Raw genomic sequence first — 21,995 nt, forward strand, 5'->3', positions numbered from 1 at the left:
TCATGTTCTATGAGTGGCCAGCACAAGGGGGAAGTTGACACGGTAGAGACAGGTTGTAAGGGACCCCAGGACCCTGGCACCTGAGGACAAGCAACGTTCTAGCATAAGCCTAGAGCTGTTGGTGGGGTGGGGTGGGGTGTGTCTTAGGACATCTTGCATAAGCTTTGGCTGTTGGATTAGGAGAACAGTGTGAGGAACAGAATACAATCTATCAGCCTCTGTTGTTTTGTCCTGAAGCTGCCACTGTCAGACTCCATTGCTTTGGGGCCAGCACCAACTTTTTGGTTTTATGGAAAAGCCTTTTATGTATACTCATTTAGAGGTGGGCAACCACCTAGTCCACTTGGACTTATGCCACTGCCAGCCTCCATGTCCCTCAGAAGGGGATATCCTGGGGGTCCCGCCATTCCTCACCACTCCAGGATTCCTCCCACAGGGAAAGCAGTGGGTCCTCCGTCCGATGGGCCCTTGCACAAGATTCACCCTGCAGCATCAACCTTTCTGGTCTGAGAGGAGCCAAGAGGATCAACAGATCCTGGGGTATTTTCCTGCAGATGGTGGTCATGGGGGCCTCTTCACTCAGGTGCCTCTGATGAGACAGGGCTGTGACTCTGAGCCTGAGAGGGGCCAATGGCTCTGACCTCTGGAAGGTTCTCCTGTGGACTCCCTGGAGTCTGAACCACGTGTCTTCTCCATTCTTTTTCTATTCTTTTTCCTCACCTGCTGCATGCTAAGGGTTGCTCAAGCAGTACAGTTTGGGGACAATGAGCTCAGACTCCCACCTGGGTTCCAATCCTGCTCTGCCACATACTACCTGGTGATCTTGAGTGAATGACTTACCCCCTCTGAGCCTCAGTTTACTCATCAGTGACAGCACCTACCTCTTAGTGTTATCAGGAGGACTGCTGAGTCATTTAAGAGCTGTGTCTGGCTCAAAGTAAGCCCCCAATAAGAATTCCCTGGCCTCAAGAGCACCTGGGTAGCTCAGCTGGTTAAGCATCCAACTCTTGATAGCAGCTCAGGTCATAACTCATGGTCCGTGATATCAAGTCCCACGTTGGCTCTGCTTTGACAGTATGGAGCCTGCTTGAGATTCCCTCTCTCCCTCTCTCTCTGCCCCTTTCCCACTTGTTCTCTGTCTCAAAATAAATAAACATTAAAAAAAAGAATTCCCCGGCCTCTATTGATGGTAGTGGTATATGAAGGCATGTCAAGAAGGCAGAAAACCAGCCTGGTGAGGAATTTATTCTGCTAAGTACCCAGATATGGGTCTAATATCAGCAACCAAATGACCTCAAATGAGTTACTTGAACCTCATTTTTCCTACCCTATAGAATGAGGGGAAGCATCTGCCCTTCCTGTGGTGGCTGACCTGAAGCAGGTGCACAGCACACATCCCTGGCACTGGTGCACACTAAGCCCCCAGTCGATGTAAAGATGGTGTCTGTTGTCATTGTATAGTAACTGTTATTATTTTTCATTACTATTAACAATTACTAGGTGTGAAATAAGGTAGGACTGAAGGCCATCCCTCATAAAAACTCCAAGGAGCTTTTCTTCCAGTGTGATTTCTCAGACCCAGAGGAGGTGGGAGGTCTGTTTTCCTGTCATAGTTATACTGGGTGCTCTCAGCTAATCAGACTTTCAACCAGAAGACTGAACAAGCCCTGGAGGTTCCCCCACACTTGAAATGCTTGTCGGCTGGATTGGGTGTAGCACTGGGGTAGGCACTGGGGGCTTGTTACCCCAATACTCATTTCTAGACCTTCTCCCCTGCCCTCCCGGAAAGCCAAATACTTGATCCTCCAGTCAACACTGAAGTTGACCAGGGCACTGGTCATATGGTACAGCTCTGGCCAATGAGAGACAAGAAGGAGTCTGTTGAGTAGGTCTTCAAGGTCTTTTAAGGTTCAACTAAACATACAGATTCACAAGGTCTCCTAAGTACAAGTAGACATGAGGCTTCTTCCTCAAAAAGAATAAGGCAGGAGTCACAGTTTGCCAGTGGCATTCTTCTGCACACTTCTGTGAGTGTACACACAGCTGTATAGGAGCTAGGCAGGAGCCCAAGGGTGTGAAACACCCATCAAGGAAGATGTGTGCAGCCATACCAGTTGAATTCAGACCCTCATATTCTCACGGGCCAATATCTCTGACAACCATTGCATGGGCATAGCTAACAGGAAATTCTAAATTAAGGCTATCTACACTGGTTTGAGCTGGTCACAAGCAGCTTTAGCCAAACTGAATTGGTTTGGGGCATCCAACATTGTTTTGATTTTATATATAAGCTGGTACAGAGAAGTGAGTTTTCTGGAATGCTAGAAGTGAGAGGTACTTCTCAGAGCACCTTGGCATTGATACTGCTTCCTGATCCTTCTCCATCTGCCTCCTCTGTACCTAGGGGGCTGACTCAAGAGCCAGGGGAATCTAACATCCGAATCATTCCCCTAAGCAGTTTGAGGGAGCTGTGCCCAGATGACACCATGATACTTTGAAAAGTGAGCTTCTTGGACCCACAAGAGCCCACCTCACTGAAACACTGTGACTGGTACACCCCGTTGCGGCATTCTGACCACCGAGGAAAGTGTACATCTTTCCCTATTTATGAGATGTCGAGTCCTCTGAATCAGGAACCCAATCAACCCTACAGTGGGGGCATGGAATGGGTGTTGTCTCTTCGTGCCAGTCATCGGGTCCTGAAAAAACCACAACTAGCCAGCTGGACCAGAATTATCATAACCTATTGTGCCCTGAAGAAAACCAGTTTGATCCAGTTTTAACTTGCTAAACCTTACCTAGAACCACATGTAAACAGCTGGGCAAAACCCATTTGAGCCTACCTCAATTGGTCGAAATGGAACCAAGTCTATTTGAATGGTATAACATTGATTCCAACAGTTCAAAACTGTTTTTAATATCAGTTTGAGCCACACTGAGCCAATACAATGTTGAACCAGTTGAAATTGGGTTGAGCCAATAAATTCATTTTCAATCAGTTTGAATTGTGTTAGCCTGGTTCAAATTAGTCCCTTGAAAGGGAACTGGAGGGGCCTCAGTTTCCCAGGTGTCACTTCTTTACTAAAAAAGAAAACCAGGGTAGGAAAGGTTTTAAAGTTACTTATCTCTGAAGACTGATTTACCTTGCACTTTTAAATTTTCATAAAAATTAATTACCAGCTTATTGAAAAAATTAATAAAATTCACACTGTTTATTGTAACACTAGCAAGAGCAGGAAACACCCTCCTGGCTGAAGAAAGATCCTATTTAAAAGGCTCCTTAAAGGGGTGCCTGGCTGTCTCAGTCGGTTGAATGTCTGACTTTGGCTCAGGTCATGATCTCGCGGTCTGTGAGTTCGAGCCCCGCGTCGGCCTCTGTGCTGACAGCTCAGAGCCTGGAGCCTGCTTCCGATTCTGTCTCTCTCTCTCTCTCTGCTCCTCCCCCGCTCACACTATCTCTCTCTCCTTCAAAAATAAACATTAAAAAAAATTTTTAAAAATAAAAGACTCCTTATAGTGGTGTTGGAGGACCTTTGAAAGGGAGGGCCCAAGGTTCCCTGAAGCCCTTCAGACAATGCAAATTTGGTTATGCCAAAAGGCAAGCAGGCATTCTCCCCACACCAACAAGTGGTACAGAACAGATTGGTTCTGGTTTTTTGATCGAATGCCGAAATGCAGTATTAACCCCCTCAAAAAAAAGACAGGAGAGCGGAGGGAACTGAAGAGTCTAAAAAAGGAGTAACAGCCTGAATTTGGATGCAATTATATCCACTGTAATCAAAAGTGTTAGATCATAATTAGCTGCTTATACAGACACATTTCAATCTATTAATTCAATCATCAGTGTCATGTGTGAGGCCATTACTGAGGGTGTAATTAAATGGGATGGTCTACCGTTCCCTAATCAACTGAATCCCCCTCCCTCTATAACAATATGGGCTTACAAAGTGCTCAAACAACAAAATGCCTAAGCACCTTTTCTTATTATAATATTGTTTTCATCTTGAAGGTGTGCTTTTTAAACAAGCTTTGCAGGAGAAAACAAAAGTAAAAATACCATTTGCTTGGAGAAAAAAATGCAACTGTTTCCAAATATTAAATTCAAAGTCACTTACCAGCCACAAAACTTGGAAATGATGCCACCTTCTTTGTCTGTTAGGAAATATGAAAAAAAAGAAAAGAAAAGAAAAACAAAAAAGAAAACAAACACATGACAGTTTTAAATAGATGGCCCATAAGATCTAGGCTGAGTACCATATGTGAAAAGTTAAACCCCACTGAGTAACTGATGTTCCTTAAAAGTCAGCTCCATAAAGCAAACCAATGTCATTTAGGCACCATGGTGTTTAGGCAGGACATATGGAATCAATTCCCATGAGAAAACATGGGGTACAAAGGCCATCATCGAAAACTTAGGGACCCCCAGATTAGCCTGCCACTGCTAAAAGAGAGCCTAGAGACCATACAACCAATGGTTCTCCAACTGGTAGGCATGAGAATTACCAGAGCTTGTCTTTAAAAGTAAGATAAAGGAGATTGGACACCACTCTATGGGGTGGCCAGAGTTATTTCACCAAAGCTGGAAAATCCCATCCAAACTATGTTCTACAGAAAAGGGAAATAAATTATTTATTAAGGCCTCATTTTAATAACCTCCATCAAGGCAGTGTTTGTTTATACAGGATTGTTCTTCAAAATCATGTTGTTGGTTTAGAACAGTGGCTCTCAACTGGGATGATTTTTGTCTCCAAGGGGACATTTGGCAATGTCTGTAGACATTTTTGGTTGTCACAGCTTGGGGAGGGGGGTGTGAGCTACTGGCATATAGTGGGTAGAAGCCAGAGATACTTCTAACCATCCTACAGTGAAAAGGACAGCCCTTCACAACAAAGAATGTTCTGGTCCAAATGTCAATGGTGCCACAGTTGAGTAACGCTGGCTTAGAACATAACTGTCTGATAGTGGAGTATAATGAGTTTCTGTCAAACCAGGGAGCACAAATGATCCCCCACCCCCCCGCCAACAAATATACCATTAGCAACACATGAACACACAGTGGTATGAGCCTGAACAGGAAAGAACCTTTCCTTCCTCCTCCTACAGAGACACCCAACTTTGTTTGACTTGAACCCCCCACCTTCCCAGGCACTGGGTGGGATGAGAACATCATGGAGAGGCCGAGAAGACCATGATGGGGTATGCAGGTCCAACATCAGAATCCTAAGCCACAACTCTTATCCTTAGAGAAAATCACCTCTGGGATGTTGTTATTGTCCACGGGTCCATTGAGATCAGAACGCTGCTGCTTCCTTGGCTGCTCCAAGCCATTGCAAACCTGGAAACCGGGAAGCGAAAGATGAGATGGTGCTTTTACACATTAGAGAAATACACCAAGATACAGTATGATACAATTTTGGGAAATGCGTAGGTAGGCATGTGTGTGTACATGTATGTGTGTGTGTGCACATATGGACATAATTTAAACTCTTCTGCAATTAGCATGTATTCTTTTATATTTATAAAATGTTTTTGAATCATATTTTCTCTTTTTTTACCATCTGTCACCTTTATTACAATATTATTGACTATATTCCTATGCTGTACTTTTCATCTCTGTGATAACTGGATGTTTGTACCCTTTAATCCTCTTAATTTATTTTGCCCATTTCCCCCTCCTCATTACTCTCAAAACCACAAGTTTGTTCCCTGTATTTATAAGCCTATTTCTGTTTTTTGTTTGCTCATTTGTTCTTTTAGATTCCACATATAAGTGAAACCATATGGTATTTGTCTGTCTGGCTTATTTCACTTAGAATAATACTCTCTAGGTCCATCCATGTTGTTGGCAAGATCTCATTCATTTTATGGTTGAGCAATATTTCATTGCATACATATACCACACCTTCTTTATCCATTTATCTCTTGATGGATACTTGGGTTACTTCCATATCTTGGCTATTGTAAATAATGCTGTAATAAACATGGGATGTACGTATCTTTTCAAATTAGTGTTTTTGTTTTCTTTGGGTAAAGACCCAGCAATGGAATTACTGAATTGTATGGTAGTTCTATTTTTAATTTTTTGAGGAACCTCCATATTGTTTTCCACAGTGGTTGCACCAATTTACATTCCCACCAAGAGTGCACAAGAATTCCTTTTTTTCCACATCCTCACCAATGCTTATTTCTTGTTTTTTTGATTCTAGCCATTCTGGCACGTATAAGGTGATATCTCATTGTGCTTTTGATTTGCATTTCCTTGATGATAAGTGATGTTGAACATCTTTTCATGTGTCTGTTGGCCATCTGTAGGTCATCTTTGGAAAAATGTCTGTTCATGTCTTCTGCCCATTTTTTAATCTGTTTTTTTGGTGTTGAGTTGCATAAGTTTTTAATATATTTTGGATATTAACTTCTTATTGGATATATCATTTGCAAATATCTTATCCCATTACGTAGGTTGTCTCTTTGCTTTGTTGGTGTCTTCCTTCGCTGTGCAAAAGCTTTTTAGTTTGGTATAGTCCCAATCATTTATTTTTGCTTTTGTTGCCCTTGCCTCAGGAGACATAGCTAGAAAAAATGTTGCTATGACCAATGTCAAAGAGAAGTTACTGCCTGTGTTCTCTTCTAGGATTTTTTTGGTTTCAGATCTCACATTTAGGTCTTTTAATTCATTTTGAGTTTATTTTTGTGTGTGGTATAAGAAAGTGGTCTAGTTTTCCCAGCACCATTACTGAAGAGATTTTCTCTCAATCATATATTCTTGGCTTCCACGTCGTAGATTACTTGACCATGTAAGCATGGATTTATTTCTGGACTCTATTGTGTTTCATTGATCACTATGTCTATTTTTGTGCCAGTACCATACTGTTTTGATTACTACTGCTTTGTAGTGTATCTTGAAACCTGGGATTGTGACACCTTCAGATTTGTTCTTCTTCCTCAAGATTGCTTTGGCTATTTGGGGTCTTTGTGTTTACTTACAAATTTTATGATTATCTGTTCTAGTTCTATGAAAAATGTTATTGGTATTTTGATAGGGATTGTGCTGAATCTGTAGACTTCCTTGTGTAGGATGGGCATTTTAAAAATATGAATTATCATTCTATGAGCATGATATATCTTTCCACTTGTTTGTGTCATCTTCATGTTTTGAATCCAATTTTCTAATTTTATTATCATTTTTTAATTGTGGTAAAACATACATAAAATTTGCCACTTTTAACTGTGTAGTTCAGAGTCATGAAGTACATTAACATTGTGCAACTATCACCACCATCCATCTCCAGAATTCTTTTCATCTTGCACAACTGAAATTATGTATGCATTAAACATTAATTTCCCATTACTGTCTCACTCCAGTCACTGGTCATCTCTATCAATTTAACTACTCTAGGTACCTCATATAAGTGGAATCTTACAGGATTTGTCTTTTTGTGACTGGCTTATTTCACTCAGCATAATGTCCTCAAGGTTCATCTATGTTGTAACATGTGTCATAATTTCCTGCCTTTTTGAGGCTGAATAATATTTCACTGTTTGTATATATTACATTTTATTTATCCATTCATCTGTCAGTGGACACTTGGGTTGCTTCCTCCTTTGGGCTACTGTGAATAACACTGCTCTGAACACGGGTACAAATATCTCTTAAAGTTCCTGCTTTCAATTCTTTGGGTATATACCCTTCCATGGAATTGCAGGATTACACTATAATTTTATTTTTAATTTTTGATGAACCACCATACTTTTTTCCATAGCAACTGTACCATTTTGCATTCCCAACAACAGTGTCCAAGAGTTGACACCATATTTCTAAAAAATATAAATTATTAGTTTAATGCAAATTCTAAACTCTAGGATCTAAATTCTTTAGTTAATGCAAATGGGTCAATCTACTACTAGAAAAAACAAAATGCCCCAAGGACAAGTCACAGGTATTCTCTTAAAGAGGACATCAAACCAAAATTTCTTTTACTTCAATTAACAAAATTTAAAGTTTAGGTATCTCTATTTAGTGCCTTGTACCATCCAGAAGATAAAGGCCAGATCCACAGCACTAAAATCACTGTCCAAATCCCAAAGGAGGTGTTAGTAAGCCATCATGTGAAGTTTCAGAACTTTCTAGAAATAAAGTATCAAGCAGTAACAATATAAGGATGAGGATGATGATAACAATGACATTAATAAGTTATAAGGAAATAAGTTTATATTTATATTATAAATATACACTACACTTGTGTTTATTTATAAATTTATTTTCACTTTATTTACAAAGTTATTTATAACTGACATTATTCCCTCTCCTTGTTTACAGCTGAGACGACCGAGGCTCCAGGTGTTGGCACTAATGGCTAGTTCCCACAGGTCCAGGTGGCACAGTAAGAGGCTGTTGCCAGTCTTCTCTATCTAGATTGTCACTGCTGTGTTCTTTGATGTCATTCAATCTCTCTGGGAGGGTTAGAGAAAGCTCAAGAGACATGGGCCCACCATCCTGGCACTGATGGCACCAAGCAGACCAAAGATTCCTAGCTGAGCATCCCCTCTGTGACTAAAAACACCACCGCGTTTCAGAGGCATTGGGAGGTGAGGAGGACACGGATGGTTCAGATGGGAGGTGGAAAAAGTGGGACTGGGCTTTAAGCATGGGGAAGATTGCACACAAAGGGGAAAAGGAAGGTGTTGCCATATCCTGAGAGAAATCAGAACTCAAGCTACAGGAAGAAATGAGGCTTTCCTGGAATAGAGGGGATGCAGAGGTGCAACTGGGGCCAGGAGGGTCAGATGTCTGGTAGGTCCCTGCATCCTTGGCTGGAAGCCCAAAACACTGTCTCTATCCCAAGCCCTGTGAACAATCAGACCATGCACATGGGTGCTGGCCTCCCTCTGCTGCCCTAGTATGTCCGCAAGTTGGGGGGCTCTGGGGCTCAGGCCTGCCTGGGACCACTGGCATGCTCCTCTGCCCTCCTTCTGGGACCTGAACCCATCCTTCCCTAGATGAGAGGGCTGTGATGAGTGGACCCTATGCTGACCAAGCCAAGCTGACAGTGTCCCTTCTTGTAGGGCTGACCCTGGCTTGGGGACCACTGCCACCAGGGTCCTACTGGAGCCAGGCTTGTTTCCCAAACTCCTAGTTTAGGTCTTCCCTCTGCCCTACTGGCTCTACACCACCCACTGTGGCCAAGGTATGCCAGGCAAAATCTCCCAAAGGGGATAATGGGAACTCTCACTGGAAATACTATTCCCATCCGCTTTAAAGTAAAACTCAAATTTGCGACATCCTCCCAGAAAACCTTCTGTCGTCTTTCATGAGTGGCTATTTCAAGGTCCACTTAGAGCATATCTGTGTTTTCCCTCTTGTTTGTAAGGTCTCTAACCTGGTGACTTTCCCTAGGCTGAGTTCACTGACTTCATTTCCTGAAGGTCCGCACTACTATACTAGGAGCTGAATGGACACTAGTCATCTCCAAAAACCCTAAAGAAACAAACCAACCACTGACAAATGAAAATGGGTCAACCACACCTATTGTAGACTGAATGTCTGTGCCCCCACCAATTTCATATATTGAAACCTAACCCCCAAGGAGATGGGGCCTTTGGGATATAATTAGGATTAGACGAACTCATAAGGATGCCACCCTCATGAGTAGGATCACTGTCCTTATAAAAGAGACTCCAGAGAGCTCCCTCGCCTCTTCCACCATGTGCAGACACAGTGGGAAGACGCTGGCTATGAACCAGGAAGTGGCCCCTCACCAGACACCAGATCTGCTGCCGCCTTGATCTTGGACTTCCTGCTTCCACAACTGCGAGAAATAAATGTCTGTTGTTTATAAGCCACCCAGTCTATGGTGTTTTTGTGATAGCAGCCCAAACGGACTAAGATAACACCGCATCTACAAATGTTACAGCTTGGGGTGGAATCTAAGTTTTCTGCCACAGATGTAGGGCGACAGTCTCTCGTCCCAGTGCCAAATCCATTGTGAAGAAAAGACTGCTGCTTGTCTTGTCTTATACTGGGTGCCTTTGGCAAATGGAAGAGGTGCCCCTCTGGGAGATGCAGCCCCCACAGGGTTACAGCTTGGCCAGGTGGGCATAAGCTGGCTGCCTACACCTGTCCATGGGACACCTGGCACGGAGCCACGGCATGTGGTGACAACAGGCAATACAGGGTCTCAGATCCACTCACAGAGGCAACTTCTCCCCAAAGCTTCTATAGGCTCGACCCTATCCTCCATGTCAACATTCTCTCCACTCATCACCATGACAACCACAGTTCATAATAAACAGCTGGGGTTGTTTTCAGAGAGGTGGGCTTGGGAGAGGCCATCTGGTGCTCTAATTTCCATCTTGAGGGCAAGGTGGGGGCGCGCTTGGCAGCATGGGGAGCAGCATCTGAAATTAACATCATAGAGGCCCAGGTGGATTTGGGGCTCCCAGCATCTTAGATGAAGATGCTACTTAAATCCTTTTGTGCACTCCCCAAGGTACAGCAGCCAGCCACACCTCAAAAAAAGATGCCAGCCAGGGTTACCTCAGTTCTTTCCAGCCAACAGGGACATGAGGGCCATGTCCCTCGCCAAGTAATTGCCGCGGAGTATTCCCGCTGCCATGGGCTGGAAGCCACATCAACCATCCACTGAGAGAAGATAGTGAGTGAGACAAGTTAAATGAAATCTGGCATAGGTGGTGGGACACCCTCCCCAGAGTCCTGAGAACAGAACACGGACCTGTGGCACAGACTGGTCCTAACATGTCAGGACCAGAGACTGCTGCTCAGGGCAGAGATGATTTGTCTGCAATAAAAGTATACTAATTTGAATAAATTGCTCTAATAAGTATCTTGGCTCCAGTTGGTGAAACTAAAGCTAGGATTTTTTAAAAGTGTCAATTCTGATTTTGTCTGCTTGATTAAATGGAAAATAAGCAATATAACCCACATTACTTGAGATGAAACAATAGCAAACAAGTGCACACACACTCACGTCATCTGTAATAAAAATCAAATAAAAGCATCTCCTGAGTGACAAGCATGTTAGTGACACGTGGAGGGACACAACATCAGCTCAAAGCCAGGCAAGCCACAACCTTCCCACTGACCTGTCCTATCTCCCCTTACACAGGACTTCTTGTCAGAGAAATTCCAGGCTTGCAAATAACGCAGGGGTTACCTGGGTGGCTCAGTCAATTAAGCTTCTGACTTCAGCTCAGGTTATGATCTCACGGTTCGTGAGTTCAAGCCCTGCATCGGGCTCTATGCTGACAGCTCAGAACCTGGAGCCTGCTTCAGATTCTGTGGCTCCCTCTCTCTCTGCCCCTCCCCTCCCCCCTCAAAAATAAATTAGGTGACAGCCTTCTCTGGTGACAGCACTTCATGCTCCCTGTTTCCAAAGGCATCAGTCACCCCTACTGGTCCGATGTTCCTCTGTCCCCACTCAACAGGGGTCAGCCAGAATTTGCTGCATGTTGGGTGCTCCATGGCCGGGCTGAGAGCATAAGCCACCATGGTCCAACTGAAGATCTGACTTAGCACACTAAACATACTTCACAAGCCCCTTTATCTGTCCCCTGACATTCAGGTGGCTCAGAAAAATGACAATATTGTTCTTCTTCTGCTCCTCTTACAATTCTGATCACTCCCATGGTATTTGTCTGGAGGAGAATGAGAGCTTGGATGAAGTATTTATTCTTATAATGGTCATCCCCATGGGGGTGATCATATCTTTCTAAAGCCAATCTGTGGCTTAAAAGAATCATGACAAGATCCATTAGGGAAACCAGCCAGTAGGTCTATCTTTTAACATCTCCTGGCTGGGCCTGTGAACGGGACGGGGAAGGAGAGTTCCCTCCTTACACTCCCTCCACCCTGCCCCCATCCATATTTCATGGAACATACCGATACTAAAAAATTATTCACCATTTGTCTGAAGTTCAAGCTTAACTGGGTATCCTCTTGTTATTTACTAAATCTGGCAGCCTTACCTAGGGGTAGGCTGATGAGCTGCCATTTCCACTGAGCCCTACGTTGCACACTCAGGGCCTGGTCATGTTCTCTGTGTCTGGTCTGCTAAAACATCCCCTACCGCTGACCACAGGACCACCTGGCATGTCTTTGACTTTATCATTCACTCTCTTCACTGAAGCTTCATAAAGGGCAGGTGGTGCCTGGGGTACCTCTGCAAGCCAGAGAATGAGAAGACGCACGGGCAAACAAGGGCGGTTCCCGCGTGACCAGGCCTGAGGGGCTCAAGAGGTGAGCCCAAGGGCTGAGCCATTAAGGTTTGGGGGCTATTAAATCTCTGCCATTTGAGAGCAGCCGGGAACCCAGGGCATTTCTGGTGGAAACATAAAATCCATGGTGAAAAACAGTTTGTGAATCCTTAAAAAGTTAAACACCACCCATGTGATCCAGGAATTGCACCCCAAAAAAGGAGCGAGAACAGCTATCTGCACAAAGCCTTGTACCCAAATGCTCACAGCAGAATTAATGACAACAGTCAAAAGGCAGAAACAACCCACATGTCTATCAACCGGTGAGTGGATAAATAAAGTATGGTATATCCCTTGAACAGAAGATCACTCAGCCATGAAAAGGAACAAAGTCCTGATGCGTGCCATAACACAGGTGAACCCTGAAAATATTATGCTAAGTGAAAGAAGCCAGACACAAAAGGTCACATACTGTATGATTCCATTCGGATGAAAATGTCCAGAAACAGGCACATCTGTACACAGAGAAAGCAGACTTTGCATTGGCAGGGGCTGGGGGGAGGGGAGGATGGGGAGTGACTGATTAGTAAGTATGGGCTCTCCTTTTAGGGTGATGAAAATGTTCTGGGGCTAAATAGTGATGGTTGTACAATGCTGTACTAAATGCCACCAAACTGTACATTTTAAGATAGTCAAAATAGTATATTTTATTTCATGGGTATACCACTACAATTTGAAAACAATGTGGAGGGGCGCCTGGGTGGCTCAGTCGGTTAAGCATCCAACTTCAGCTCAGGTCATGATATCACAGTTCGTGAGTTCAAGCCCCACATCAGGCTATGTGCTGACAGCTCGGACCCTGGAGCCTGCTTCTGATTCTGTGTCTCCCAATCTCTCTGTCCCTCCCCGACTCACACTCTGTCTCTGTCTCTCAAGAATAAATAAACATTGAAAACATTTAAAAAATAAATAAATAAAAACAAAAATAAAAATAATGTGGAAAGAATAACCTGAAGGTCACCTGCCAGCTTGTGCAGGACTAACCCTCTCCTTGGGCACAAAAGCCAAGAGAAAGGAGGGTGGGCCCAGGGAAGAAGGTGGGCGATCCAGATGGCACAGATGTTCTTCTCTCCTGGTTGCCTGCCTCACGCACCAGGATGTCACTCTTGGATTCATTTGTGGGAAAGGAGGGAAATCTACCTCTTAAAGCAGAGTGTGCTATGGAACTAGGGAGTCTTCCATTTGGTTGTGATCAATTATCGAAGGAGAAAACCTACAACCACCCCTTTCTAAAACTGTGGCTGGCCACCATCATGGCTGCTTCTCCCATAGGGTCTATAAGTTTGCTGCAGACATTGGCACATTTTCCCATCCTTCTGCTTTAAAGATGAGAAGCCCTGTGTGAGCAGAGTTTCATGGCAGCAGCCCTCCAAGGCAGAAGAACAGTCTCTTGGATTTATGGCAGGCTCCTGCATTTGCTCAGGAGACCCGAGGCCTCTCCTATACCCAGCCTAGAGTCCTGCACTCACATTCTGAGAAAGCTAGCTTGACAGCTGAAAAATAAAGAAAACGAAGGTCCATAAATTGAAAGGAAATAAAATGACCAATACTAAGTCAATGTTAGAAACCCATTCCCAGGGCATTTCTTTCTTTTATTTCAAGTTTTTATTTAAATTTTAGTTAGTTAACACGTATGGTAAAATTGGCTTCAGGAGTAGAATTTAGTGATTCAGCACTTACATACCAAACCCAGTGCTCACCACAGAAGTGGACTCATACAGGATTTGTCTTTTTGGCACTGGCTTACTTCACTAACTGTAGTGTCCTCGGGGTGCATGCATATTGTGGCAAGTGTCAGGATTTCCTTCCTTTTACAGGCTTAATAATATGCCACTGCATGCCAACATCTTTTCTTTTGTACTTTATCACTATGACTGTGGCACAGTCCTCCCACAAATACTGAAAAAAGTACCATGCCATGATTTCTGAATATAGGCCAAACTGCCCATAGAGTAGATGACTTGGGATTCTTTGGGTTAATTCATTATGTTTCATTCTTCTTGGCATTTAAAAGAGGGTTGGAGATTAAATATTAATGAAATATTAGGCAAGAAAAACCTTGGACAGCAATTTCACTTCCTAACATCTCCCATAATTAGCAAATTCTATGCAGCAAAAAGAGCCCTGACCTGCCATTGGTCTGGTTTCTGGAGCAGGTTTTGAGGACTGGTGGTGGCTAGATTATCCCTTCTCTCTTGAAGATTAACATTCATATTTCTCAAAGTGACTAATGTGCTATTTTTACATACTTGGGCCCGAATGAATGAATAAATGAATGAATGAACAAAGCAGAGGATAGATCACAGTGAGGAAGAGCTTCTATTTTCATGACTAGAAACAAAGGAAACAGCAGCAGCAGTGGTCAAAAGAACCCAAAAACCTCTGAGATACCTGGCGTGGGTGTGGTATGGTCCAGGCCTAAGCCTGTTTGAAGAAGACACGTGGGCAGGTGAGTCTGCATCACAGTGCATCATGGTCAAAGCCAGCAGACCCAGAGGCAGTGGAAGTGAAAGGAACAGATGTCTCTCAGCTGGCACCAAGAGCTGGTGTGAGGGGAAGCAAGAGACCCAAGACTGGGTGGGAAGTGTTGGGGGTAGTGAGGGGGCTGCATCGGAAATCAGAGTGGGCAAACAGATCTCAGAGGCAGAATCAGAGGCCACCTGCAAATGGTATGGGCCAATGGAGAGGGAGACTGACCAAGGAGGGTGAATAGAAAACTTCCCTAAACAGCAACATCCCTCCAACCTTACGCCATGCCCAAGCTGCTCTCCTGGGCAGCAACCCCACATCCAGAGTCTAGTTCAGGCACCTGACCTATAACACCTGACTGCACCCACAGCAGGACACAATGGCCAACCATGGGGGCAGACCCAGCAGCACAATGGCACTGAAGACAGCATAAGGCCATCTCTGGAAATGTCTCTTAAATGGAGACAGGAACCAGATGCAGGTCTGGACTATGTGCCCCCTGCTAAAACCAGAGGAGCCAAACAAATAGATTCTGTAAGTCCAGTTCTATAAATCCTTCAGCTCCAACAGTTCGGGCCTTGGCTTGGTCTCAGGTGGAAAGACACCAGCTTCTCTAGTGTGAAGGCTGGCTGTGGAATCGGCTAACAGACCCAGACCTGGCAGGTTCTAGAATGCACCAGCAGCCCTGGGGGCACCATTCTGTCCCATACCTCCTTTCTCAAAGTTCCTGAGATGTGCTTAGTCTTCTCCAGTTGCCCATGGTCTTATTGATACAGAGTTGGGAGGCATTCTTTGTTTGCCTCCTGTGATCATAGTCCCACGATGTTTTTAGTAACTGATTAGCATTGGTCACAATCTGAATGCTTTGGGTTGAAAACCCTGTGCCCTCCATTGCCATGCTGTCACATCTCAGGAGCGGGCACCATGTATTACATTACACATCTCTGAGTCTCATGTTCAGCAATGTGGTCTTTCTTACTGAACAGCAGATGTTTCTAAAAATTCTTCCATGGAGTCTTGTGCTTCCTCGGGGTTGTCACGTGACAGTTTTGTCAGCTGGATGCGTCTCCAGCCCCTGGAACGTGTGAAGGACCATGGGAGGTGCTGCAGGGGCCTGAGGTCAGGAACTGCATGTGGGCCAACCCCCTGCCTCAGTCCCATGCCCACCCTTCCCATTCCCAAAATCTGCCCTAGACACGTCACTGGCAAACTGGTACTACTCAGATCAGTGCAATTCAGTTCAAGCTCCATGTGTACTGGGCACCTCGTCAGGCCCCTTGCCTCTCATCCTTATAAACACTCCTTCAGTTCCCACATGTGAACCTCTGCCCTCGCAATCCATCCAAGCTGCTCAGGGGCTCCCCAGAAACATCTCCCCGAACTGCCCTGCTGGGGCTGGCCTTCCAGATGTCCCTGCCCCTAAGCTCCCTCCTGGCTTCCCCCTCCCAACCAAGGGCCTTTCTCCCTCTCTCCTCTCCTATTACCATCAGAATCCCACGTGACCTCTCTCAGGGCTCTCAGCCCCCATCACAATCCCAGCCCCCACGCACCTCCACATTCAGCCTCACCTGGTTGGCTCACTTCCCGAAGCTGCCCTCAAAGTCCCAGAGCCTCTCGGCTTATCATCCTTGCTGCAGCCAGCCCCTCTCCTGAGCACCCAGCCCCATCTGGACTGGGAAGCATCTGTGGTCTATCTCCCTCTAGAAGGAGGTTCGTAATACAGACTTATGCCATTTTTAATCTTTGCACCTCTGGTGCCTGGTACATCACATGGGCTGTGCAGAAAGGAACACAGGGGCCAGCAGCCCCAGGAATCTGAGCAGCCTGGCTGGGGCCAGTTGGCTTTGAAGGAGAGTGGGAGTTATGTGCAGAAACTCGAGGTTAAGGAGAGACCTTCAGACGGTGATTTGGAATTAGTGAGAGATCAGTGCGCCAGAGCCCAGCTCATCTGGGTGGGGTTCTTGGTTAATTTCCTATTGGGAACAGAGTGTGAGAAAATCAGGGCAGCCCTTGGAGGTGCCTTGTTGCCCAAAATTAGAGACCCCAGTGAAGAAAGGGACTAAGGATGTCCCCAGGAGGGCATGTGAGAACTATCCCTCCTGGAAGTCCCTGCAGGAGCAAGAGCCCACCTGAGGAAGGCCTGCAGAGAGAGGAGAGACTGAGGACATGTGGGAGCTGCCCCCACCTCACTTGTCACCTCTGCTCCCTCAGGTTTCAGGCTGCACACACACTTCCTCTGTCTCCAGTGTGTCCCTGGCCAGTTGGTCCTCCTCCCAACCTGCCTTATAGTGGTGGCTTTGTCCCTCCCTTAATGGCACTCCAGAAGGCAGTGATAACAACTTGCTCATTGGTGTCCTCAGCCCTGCACAGTGTGGCCCTGGACCTAAACTGTTTGCAGAGCCTCAGCCAGCTGCCTCCCCCATATCCTGAAAGAGGCTCCTATGGATTTGAAATCATCATTGTCACCATCAGGGCAAGGGCTCCACACCCCTTACATCCACTGCAGACTCAGATCCATATCAACTCTGCTCCCTGCCACCCCAGGAGATAGACAGTTGTTGGCGCAGATAATGTGTCCAGAATGTTCCAGAACTGGGAGCCAGATGGGGTGCAGGCTTCTTGCCACCGGCATTTGCTTTCCTAACCACTGCACCTTGCTCTTTCTTCAAGGGCTAGAGGTGGGGAAGTTTCTTTCTAGATTATTGTTAGTGGAAGGGCTCTCTGTGATTTTCTTGGACAACAAAACAGTGTTTTAGAGACCCTGGCTTTAACTAGATTTTAAAAGCGCTGAAGCCATCCCAGATTCCTGCTAAATAAGCTGCTCTGTGACAGCAACAGCCACCTCTGGTCACAGGTCTTCAAGAGGCCTCATAAAAATCAAATAAGGCCATTGTGCTGACTTGACAAATAGGCCCAGAGAAATCAAGTTTGGAAGCCTGAACACATCAAGTGAGGGGCTGACAATGCCAAGGCAGTACCCTCCTGGATTTTGTTTCTCAGGGTGGCCCCAGGAATTAGTTATGGCAGGTGCTACAGCTACTCATCACAGCACTGGGAGCAGAGGAGGCTGGGGAAGAGCACAGGACCCCTGGGAACTCTCCTGTGCTACCTCCTCATGTGCACAAAAAAAAGGCAGGACCTGATGCCAGAAGAGCCGGAGCACCTGCAGAATCAGGGTCAGGGCTGTGGGAAGAAAGAGGCCACCTACACTCGAGAGAGGCATGGGGGTGGGGGGTGAGGACCTTCCCCTTCCCCCGACTGGGCCATGCTCTGTGTCTCCCAGAAACTCCTGTCCTTAGCGCCTACCCATGAGGTCTTTCTCCAGCCCTGCCCTACCTATAGCCAGGTTTGGATAGACCGCTCCCTCCTGGGCACAGTGCTAGCACCAGATACCTTTGCATACCTGCTGCCCTATGACATGCCAATGGAGCTTACCTGAGTGCCAATGATCCCAGGGTGCTCCTCTCTCAGCCCCTCGGGGCCTCTTAAGACATGGTACCCTTTACTGTAAAGCAGGTGCCCATATTTACTTCCTATGACACTGAACAGGGCATGTAGGAGAGGCACCAGCCCACAGGAAGCACTCACAATGCCACTGCCCACCCCACCCCCGGGAAGGCCGAGGTCATCCATACACTTAGCATCGTCCCTCCCCATCTGGTGCCAGCATTCCTATCACAATCTCAAAAGGTCCTTCACAAAGCAAGCCTCGACTGAATGCGAAATCACAGCAAAGCCATCTCCACCAGGAGCAAGGATAAACACTTGTATGTTTGATGTGGTCTCAGGGCCCTGTATCATGCCTCCATTTAACTGTTGTATTAAGTTGACTATGATGTATTGACTTTCCTTTTTTTCTATTGTCAGAAGGCCCTTTTTAGAAAGTGCTGGCTGGACCGATGATAAACAGAAATCATGAAAACCCCCAATAATCAAAAAATGCATTTGGTGTGCCATCCTAGCACACAGCGCTAGTCCGTGCAGTTGCCGCATAAATCAAACACCTTGAACTAGATGGCCGTTGAAGTGCTGACGTGCGCCCAGCCCACAGAGTGCATGGAACAGGACAAGGCATGCCTGGCCGCTTGAGAAATCTCCAGAGCCCAAAGGAAAGGAATAAATCTATTAAGGGAGAATTTCAGGCACAGAGAAGATATTTTCAGAGTACTTTTTCTCAAGATATATGTCACAGGCTAACACATGAGAAAGAGGGGGATTCCAAAAGAGTCAGTCCAAACCAAATCCAGTCCTTGCTGAACCCAGATGCACAGAGACTACAAGAACCTGCTATCCCAGGCCGCCACCAGATCTATGGAACTATGATCTTTGGTGCTAAACAAACATGTTCTTACAGGAGCATGGAGAAGCAGCCCCCAGGGGAGCACTGATCAGCAAGTCCCTGCTCCTAGGAGGTGTACTGATGACCCACCAAGTACCCAAAGCTCACTCCCGAGCTGTGAGACCAGAGTCCCACTGAGGTCCTCTCTCTACACACACAGCAGAAGTAGGTGCAGAAATGGCGATTCAATCTGGATATTCAATACAAACTAGGCTGGATGCAACTCACATAGTCTTTACTGTATGTAAACAACAAAACATATCAACAAAGCTCCATAAAAGTAAGGAAAGTGGTGCATGAATGATCTCTACTTGACCACTCTAGGGCCTGAGCCCTCATGAACTCAGGATGTTGGGATGATTTTACAGACTGGAGGTCTTGTGTCCACTGGTCACCCCACTGGTGTCATGACACATAGGCTACGAACAACGGAGCATGTCAAGCCCTCATAATACTAACGAAATAAGGACAAAATAGAAGAGATGGCCACTCTCTGGGAGGAATACTGCCCAATTCACCTACGTGGACTCACTCACCAGCAGGCAGGTTCAAACACATCCTGCCACAGAAGTCAGCTTTACCTCTTCTAGAGGCCCTTCTAGAACTGCACAGTGCAAGGGCACCTGGGTGGCTCCGTTGGTTAACTGTCCAACTCTTGATTTTGGCTCAGGTCATGATCTCATGGTTCATGAGTTCGAGCCCCGCATCTGGCTCTGCGCTGGCAGCCCCAAACCTGGTTTGGTTCTCTCTCTCTTCACTCTCTTTGTGCCCCTACCCTGCTCATGCATATGCTCTCTCTCTCTCTCTCAAAATAAATAAATAAAAGTTTTAAAAATTAAAAAAAAGATAACTGCACAGTGCAGCAGTCAAAGGCATGAATTTTGGTGCAACACAGACTGCTTACCCCTTGAGCTGTGTGACCATGGGTGTGGTAGTTATCCAATGTAGGTCTTAACTGCCTCATCTGTAAAACAGGAGCAACCCTAGTCCCTATCTCTTCTAATCATTCTAGGCTTCACTTAGATCATACACATGAAGTCCTTCACATAATGTTGGCCATGACCACCAACACCAGGGTCAGTTCCACCATCACCCAGGGACTCCCCACAAACAGCAAAACAAGAAACATTAACTCCTCAGAAGCCAAGGGTCCCAGTGGTGAAACAGGTGACCACTTGTCCCCCATCAACTTTCTGGGTTGATGTTGAATCATCCTGGGATTGAGCCATGAAGCAGGGAGATCTCGGGAAGTTGTGTGATCCGGCTTTCTGTCCCCTAGGATATGCAACTGTGGTCAGTAACTTCCTGATAGGCCCTGCCTGGGGAGAAAAGGGACTAATAACCAAGATTTGGGGGGGAACATTGGCCAAGCAGGGCCAGGGGTATCTTTGTTTCAGTTAAGTCTGGGACTTCACACAGCACATGTACAACCAAAGGAGTGAATCTCTGAGATGGGAAATCTTTGCCGTAAAGTTTCTCAAGCTCATCTGCCAATCAGATACAGTCAGTTCTCCTTGTTCAGGGCAGTTACATTCTCTAAACCTGCTGTGAACTCTGCATGTATGAATACTGACCTACTTACCTCCTAGGAGAAATACAGGATGAGGTTCCTGCAAAGCCTCTGCTCACCATTTTTGTCAACTAATCAATACATAACCTTGTTTTCCATCTGTTTATTTTTTGTTTTTGTCTTATGTGTGTTTCTCCCTAAAGACACCTTATTTAATGTGTATTCCTCACAGATTTTTTCCTTATAATAAAACTAGCTAAGAAGAGTCTAACATTTTCCTGACCCTGGATAAGAAGACCGTAAATTTCTTTGGCTCCCAGCCTCATCACAGTGCCTTCACCATGCTCTTTTTATTAATGGTCACCTCATGAATCCACAAAGTAACCCCCTTTTCCAATGCTTCCTCACACACTATAGATGTTACTTTAGCGCTTTCCAGATCAACCTCATGTACAGATTGGCGAATTTCCTCTTCCTCTTTCTGGCTGTACCATATTGTTGACTCATGGCCAACAGCTCTATCATTCACACCTACATGAAACATCTAACACAACGTATTTTTCTCCATAAGGCACATCATAGCCTTCTCATACTTAGAAACATCAGACTGCACTCCAGCACTGCAAGTGGGGGTCATTTTATCACCAAACAGAAAGCGCAAAAATGCAAAAAACATGGCGCTAAAAGGCCCATGAAAAGGACACCTGTTTGCAGTATGAGAGCTGAAACAAGAAGGCAGAGTGTCTCCTTGTTCAAACTCAGCTGGGATCATGCATGCTGACTGACTCACGTGCCTCTGCCTCTCTGTGAGTGTCCATAAATGCTTGCAAAAAGCACCATGAGTACTGATTTTAAGCTTACACATAAATTTTAGCAAGTAGGCCAATTCACAAATATGGAATACATGAACAATAAGGATTAGTCAGGATTACCTGGGTGGCTCAGTCGGTTAAGAACCGACTTTTGATTTTGGCTCAGGTCATGATCTTGGGCTCTACACTGGCAGTGCAGATCCTGCTTGGAATTCTCTCTGCCTGCCTCTCTCTCTCTCTCTCTCTCTCTCTCTCAAAATAAATAAATCAACTTAAAAAAAAAAAAGAACAAGGATCACCCATGCTTTGTTTACACATCTAACAGGATGCTAGTTTGCCTCTTTGATTTGAAACTCTCAGCAACAGAATTTGGCCATGCCATGTGACAAAATATGTTTTTTGCTTATATTTTCCAAATTTTCCTCAATAAACATGGATTGCTTTGAAATAGCTCTTTCTTCTCTAGAAATACTCATGCACAGATCTCTGTTCCCCCAATCACATGTGTCTTCCTGCAATTTGAGTCTATTTCCTTTGGTTTCTCTCACATCCTGCCCTCCCTCCCCCACCCCCATCACAGACCTCTTGGTCTCAT

The 21,995-nt window shown here is 45.4% G+C and overlaps 1 protein-coding gene across 7 annotated transcripts in view; it reads right to left on the reverse strand.

Moving 5' to 3' along the window:
• APBA2 (amyloid beta precursor protein binding family A member 2) overlaps nucleotides 1-21,995 on the reverse strand; it is a 266,467-nt gene that overhangs the window by 40,259 nt on the left and 204,213 nt on the right. For all 7 annotated transcript variants that reach the window (XM_042941220.1, XM_042941215.1, XM_042941219.1 and 4 more), the window contains 2 exons: nucleotides 5,255-5,335; nucleotides 4,116-4,152 (listed from right to left, as the gene is read on the reverse strand). In XM_042941220.1, coding sequence (XP_042797154.1) covers nucleotides 4,116-4,152; nucleotides 5,255-5,335 — 118 coding nt within the window. The remainder of the gene's footprint in view (nucleotides 1-4,115; nucleotides 4,153-5,254; nucleotides 5,336-21,995) is intronic.

Source organism: Panthera leo, chromosome B3, assembly GCF_018350215.1.
Source record: "Panthera leo isolate Ple1 chromosome B3, P.leo_Ple1_pat1.1, whole genome shotgun sequence".
NCBI classification, from domain to species: domain Eukaryota; kingdom Metazoa; phylum Chordata; class Mammalia; order Carnivora; family Felidae; genus Panthera; species Panthera leo.